General features: G+C 46.3%; 1 protein-coding gene across 1 annotated transcript; it reads right to left on the reverse strand.

Annotated features, from left to right (window-relative positions):
* Positions 1-4,264: 4,264 nt before the first annotated feature.
* Positions 4,265-5,833, reverse strand: LOC116354720 (extensin-2-like). The gene has a single exon (XM_031795314.1). The coding sequence runs from the start codon at positions 5,831-5,833 to the stop codon at positions 4,265-4,267; it is 1,569 nt and encodes a 522-aa protein (XP_031651174.1).
* Positions 5,834-6,278: the final 445 nt, after the last annotated feature.

Genomic DNA, 6,278 nt, shown 5'->3' on the forward strand with positions numbered 1-6,278 from the left:
CCCTCTTCAAAGGGGGTGACACTCTAGACCCAAACTGCTATAGACCTATATCGATCCTGCCCAGCCTTTCTAAAGTCTTCGAAAGGCAAGTTTATAAACAGATCACTGACCATTTCGAATCCCACTGTACCTTCTCCGCTGTGCAATCTGGATCCCGAGCCGGTCACGGGTGCACCTCAGCCATGCTCAAGGTACTAAACGATATCATAACCGCCATTGATAAGAGACAATACTGTGTAGCCGTCTTTATCGACCTGGCCAAGGCTTTCGACTCTGTCAATCACCGTATTCTTATCGGCAGACTCAATAGCCTTGGTTTCTCTAATGACTGCATCGCCTGGTTCACCAACTACTTTGCAGACAGAGTTCAATGTGTCAAATCAGAGGGCATGTTGTCCGGACCTCTGGCAGTCTCTATGGGGGTACCACAGGGTTAAATTATCTTGCCGACTCTTTCCCTGTCTATATCAATGATGTCGCTCTTGCTGTGGGCGATTCCCTGATCCACCTCTACGCCGACGACACCATTCTGTATACTTCTGGCCCTTTCTTGGACACTGTGCTGACTAACCTCCAAACAAGCTTCAATGCTATAAAACACTCCTTCCGTGGCCTCCAACTGCTCTTAAACTCTAGTAAAACCAAATGCATGCTTTTCAACCGTTCGCTGCCCGCACCCGCCCGCCCGACTAGCATCACCACCCTGGACGGTTCTGAACTAGAATATGTGAACAACTATAAATACCTAGGTGACTGGCTAGACTGTAAACTCTCCTTCCAGACTCATATTAAACATCTCCAATCCAAAATCAAATCTAGAATTGGCTTTCTATTTCGCAAAGCAAAGCCACCTTCACTCATGCCGCCAAACTTATCCTAGTAAAACTGACTATCCTGCCGATCATCGACTTCGGCGATGTCATCTACAAAATAGCTTCCAATACTCTACTCAGCAAACTGGAAGCAGTCTATCACAGTGCCATCTGCTTTGTTACCAAATCACCTTATACCACCCACCACTGCGACCTGTACGCTCTAGTCGGCTGGCCCTCGCTACATATTCGTTACCAGACCCACTGGCTCCAGGTCATCTGTAAGTCTATGCTAGGTAAAGCTCCGCCTTATCTGCGTTCACTGGTCATGATAACAACACCCACCCGTAGCCAAACCAATCTACCTACCTCATCCCCATACTGTTTTTATTTACTTTTCTGCTCTTTTGCACACCAGTTTCTCTACTTGCACATTATCATCTGCTCATCTATCACTCCAGTGTTAATCTGCTAAATTGTCATTCTTTGCTACATTAGCCTATTTATTGTCTACCTCCTCATGCCTTTTGCACACACTGTATATAGACTTTCTTTTTTTCTACTGTGTCATTGTGTCACGCCCTGACCATAGAGAGACGTTTTATTTCTCTATTTGGTTCGGTCAGGGTGTGATGTGGGGTGGGCATTCTATGTTTTGTATTTCCGTGTGTTTGGCCGAGTGTGGTTCCCGATCAGGGACAGCTGTCTATCGTTGTCTCTGATTGGGAATCATACTTAGGCAGCCTGTTTTGCCACCTTAGTTGTGGGTAGTTGTCTTTGTTAGTGGCCTGTGTAGCCGAAGTAAGCTTCACGGTCGTTTCCTTATTCTTAGTTTTGTTGGCGACATTTATAATAAAAATAAATGTACGCTCACCATGCTGCACCTTGGTCCCAGTCTAAATAAAGAGGAAATGTACGCTCACCATGCTGCACCTTGGTCCAGTCATTTCAACCCTGACAACGATCGTGACACATTGACTTGTTTATTGTGTTATTGGCTTGTTTATTGTTTATTCCATGTGTAACTCTGTGTTGTTGTCTTGTCTGTGTCACACTGCTTTGCTTTATCTTGGCCAGGTCGCAGTTGTACAGGAGAACTTGTTCTCAACTAGCCTACCTGGTTAAATAAAGGTGTTCTCAACTAGCCTACCTGGTTAAATAAAGGTGTTCTCAACTAGCCTCCCTGGTTAAATAAAGGTGTTCTCCAATAGCCTACCTGGTTAAATACAGGTGTTCTCAACTGGCCTACCTGGTTAAATAAAGGTGTTCTCAACTAGCCTACCTGGTTAAATAAAGGTGTTCTCAACTAGCCTACCTGGTTAAATAAAGGTGTTCTCAACTAGCCTACCTGGTTAAATAAAGGTGTTCTCAACTAGCCTACCTGGTTAAATAAAGGTGTTCTCAACTAGCCTACCTGGTTAAATAAAGGTGTTCTCAACTAGCCTACCTGGTTAAATAAAGGTGTTCTCAACTAGCCTACCTGGTTAAATAAAGGTGTTCTCAACTAGCCTACCTGGTTAAATAAAGGTGTTCTCAACTAGCCTACCTGGTTAAATAAAGGTGTTCTCAACTAGCCTACCTGGTTAAATAAAGGTGTTCTCAACTAGCCTACCTGGTTAAATAAAGGTGTTCTCAACTAGCCTACCTGGTTAAATAAAGGTGTTCTCAACTAGCCTACCTGGTTAAATAAAGGTGTTCTCAACTAGCCTACCTGGTTAAATAAAGGTGTTCTCAACTAGCCTACCTGGTTAAATAAAGGTGTTCTCAACTAGCCTACCTGGTTAAATAAAGGTGTTCTCAACTAGCCTACCTGGTTAAATAAAGGTGTTCTCAACTAGCCTACCTGGTTAAATAAAGGTGTTCTCAACTAGCCTACCTGGTTAAATAAAGGTGTTCTCAACTAGCCTACCTGGTTAAATAAAGGTGTTCTCAACTAGCCTACCTGGTTAAATAAAGGTGTTCTCAACTAGCCTACCTGGTTAAATAAAGGTGTTCTCAACTAGCCTACCTGGTTAAATAAAGGTGTTCTCAACTAGCCTACCTGGTTAAATAAAGGTGTTCTCAACTAGCCTACCTGGTTAAATAAAGGTGTTCTCAACTAGCCTACCTGGTTAAATAAAGGTGTTCTCAACTAGCCTACCTGGTTAAATAAAGGTGTTCTCAACTAGCCTACCTGGTTAAATAAAGGTGTTCTCAACTAGCCTACCTGGTTAAATAAAGGTGTTCTCAACTAGCCTACCTGGTTAAATAAAGGTGTTCTCAACTAGCCTACCTGGTTTAAATAAAGGTGTTCTCAACTAGCCTACCTGGTTAAATAAAGGTGTTCTCAACTAGCCTACCTGGTGTAAATAAAGGTGTTCTCAACTAGCCTACCTGGTTAAATAAAGGTGTTCTCAACTAGCCTACCTGGTTAAATAAAGGTGTTCTCAACTAGCCTACCTGGTTAAATAAAGGTGTTCTCAACTAGCCTACCTGGTTAAATAAAGGTGTTCTCAACTAGCCTACCTGGTTAAATAAAGGTGTTCTCAACTAGCCTACCTGGTTAAATAAAGGTGTTCTCAACTAGCCTACCTGGTTAAATAAAGGTGTTCTCAACTAGCCTACCTGGTTAAATAAAGGTGTTCTCAACTAGCCTACCTGGTTAAATAAAGGTGTTCTCAACTAGCCTACCTGGTTAAATAAAGGTGTTCTCAACTAGCCTACCTGGTTAAATAAAGGTGTTCTCAACTAGCCTACCTGTTAAATAAAGGTGTTCTCAACTAGCCTACCTGGTTAATAAAGGTGTTCTCAACTAACCTATCTGGTTAAATAAAGGGTGTTCTCAACTAGCCTACCTGGTTAAATAAAGGTGTTCTCAACTAGCCTACCTGGTTAAATAAAGGTGTTCTCAACTAGCCTACCTGGTTAAATAAAGGTGTTCTCAACTAGCCTACCTGGTTAAATAAAGGTGTTCTCAACTAGCCTACCTGGTTAAATAAAGGTGTTCTCAACTAGCCTACCTGGTTAAATAAAGGTGTTCTCAACTAGCCTACCTGGTTAAATAAAGGTGTTCTCAACTAGCCTACCTGGTTAAATAAAGGTGTTCTCAACTAGCCTACCTGGTTAAATAAAGGTGTTCTCAACTAGCCTACCTGGTTAAATAAAGGTGTTCTCAACTAGCCTACCTGGTTAAATAAAGGTGTTCTCAACTAGCCTACCTGGTTAAATAAAGGTGTTCTCAACTAGCCTACCTGGTTAAATAAAGGTGTTCTCAACTAGCCTACCTGGTTAAATAAAGGTGTTCTCAACTAGCCTACCTGGTTAAATAAAGGTGTTCTCAACTAGCCTACCTGGTTAAATAAAGGTGTTCTCAACTAGCCTACCTGGTTAAATAAAGGTGTTCTCAACTAGCCTACCTGGTTAAATAAAGGTGTTCTCAACTAGCCTACCTGGTTAAATAAAGGTGTTTTCAACTAGGGCTTGTCCGTACTGAGGGCTTGGCGTACTGAGGGCTTGTCGTACTGAGGGCTTGTCGTACTGAGGGGCTTGTCGTACTGAGGGCTTGTCGTACTGAGGGGCTTGGCGTACTGAGGGCTTGGCGTACTGAGGGCTTGTCGTACTGAGGGCTTGGCGTACTGAGGGCTTGGCGTACTGAGGGCTTGTCGTACTAAGGGCTTGGCGTACGGAGGGCTTGGCGTACTGAGGGCTTGTCGTACTGAGGGCTTGTCGTACTGAGGGCTTGGCGTACTGAGGGCTTGGCGTACTGAGGGCTTGTCGTACTGAGGGCTTGGCGTACTGAGGGCTTGTCGTACTGAGGGCTTGGCGTACTGAGGGCTTGGCGTACTGAGGGCTTGGCGTACTGAGGGCTTGGCGTACTGAGGGCTTGTCGTACTGAGGGCTTGGCGTACTGAGGGCTTGTCGTACTGAGGGCTTGGCGTACTGAGGGCTTGTCGTACTGAGGGCTTGTCGTACTGAGGGCTTGTCGTACTGAGGGCTTGTCGTACTGAGGGCTTGTCGTACTGAGGGCTTGTCGTACTGAGGGCTTGTCGTACTGAGGGCTTGTCGTACTGAGGGCTTGTCGTACTGAGGGCTTGTCGTACTGAGGGCTTGTCGTACTGAGGGCTTGGCGTACTGAGGGCTTGTCGTACTGAGGGCTTGTCGTACTGAGGGCTTGTCGTACTGAGGGCTTGTCGTACTGAGGGCTTGGCGTACTGAGGGCTTGGCGTACTGAGGGCTTGTCGTACTGAGGGCTTGGCGTACTGAGGGCTTGGCGTACTGAGGGCTTGTCGTACTGAGGGCTTGTCGTACTGAGGGCTTGGCATACTGAGGGCTTGTCGTACTGAGGGCTTGTCGTACTGAGGGCTTGTCGTACTGAGGGCTTGGCGTACTGAGGGCTTGTCGTACTGAGGGCTTGTCGTACTGAGGGCTTGGCGTACTGAGGGCTTGTCGTACTGAGGGCTTGGCGTACTGAGGGCTTGTCGTACTGAGGGCTTTGCGTACTGAGGGCTTGGCGTACTGAGGGCTTGGCGTACTGAGGGCTTGTCGTACTGAGGGCTTGGCGTACTGAGGGCTTGGCGTACTGAGGGCTTGTCGTACTGAGGGCTTGGCGTACTGAGGGCTTGGCGTACTGAGGGCTTGGCGTACTGAGGGCTTGTCGTACTGAGGGCTTGGCGTACTGAGGGCTTGTCGTACTGAGGGCTTGGCGTACTGAGGGCTTGTCGTACTGAGGGCTTGTCGTACTGAGGGCTTGGCGTACTGAGGGCTTGTCGTACTGAGGGCTTGGCGTACTGAGGGCTTGTCGTACTGAGGGCTTGGCGTACTGAGGGCTTGGCGTACTGAGGGCTTGTCGTACTGAGGGCTTGGCGTACTGAGGGCTTGTCGTACTGAGGGCTTGGCGTACTGAGGGCTTGTCGTACTGAGGGCTTGTCGTACTGAGGGCTTGGCGTACTGAGGGCTTGTCGTACTGAGGGCTTGTCGTACTGAGGGCTTGTCGTACTGAGGGCTTGGCGTACTGAGGGCTTGGCGTACTGAGGGCTTGGCATACTGTTATGTGTGGATAGTGCAAGTCTCTCTGTCTTTCTGGTTTGTTTTGCTATTGAGTGCAATGCTACCCCAGCGTCCAATACCCAATATCCCATGAAGCGTCCTGTTGGTGAAATGTGTGTGTCTCTGATTTAACCTGAATATGAATCCTTAGATAAGCACTTTGATTAGGAGAAACCTTTTTAAATGAGCACTTATTTTCATCAGCAGACTCTACAGTACATTAGTGACCTGGAATGAACTGCTTTGTGTACTAATAGTGTGAAGTGCAACAACATTCTCATCTGGGTAGATAAATGAGCTACAAACATGGATTCCATTTTTTTTCACGACCACATGTGTGTGTGTGTGTGTGTGTGTGTGTGTGTGTGTGTGTGTGTGTGTGTGTGTGTGTGTGTGTGTGTGTGTGTGTGTGTGTGTGTGTGTGTGTGTGTGTGTGTGTGT

Source organism: Oncorhynchus kisutch, linkage group LG18 (genome assembly GCF_002021735.2).
Source record: "Oncorhynchus kisutch isolate 150728-3 linkage group LG18, Okis_V2, whole genome shotgun sequence".
Classification (NCBI taxonomy): domain Eukaryota; kingdom Metazoa; phylum Chordata; class Actinopteri; order Salmoniformes; family Salmonidae; genus Oncorhynchus; species Oncorhynchus kisutch.

Bases quoted from the DNA above. Each gene is read 5' to 3' on its own strand.
- LOC116354720 (XM_031795314.1), bottom strand. From the start codon at position 5,833: ATGCCAAGCCCTCAGTACGCCAAGCCCTCAGTACGCCAAGCCCTCAGT.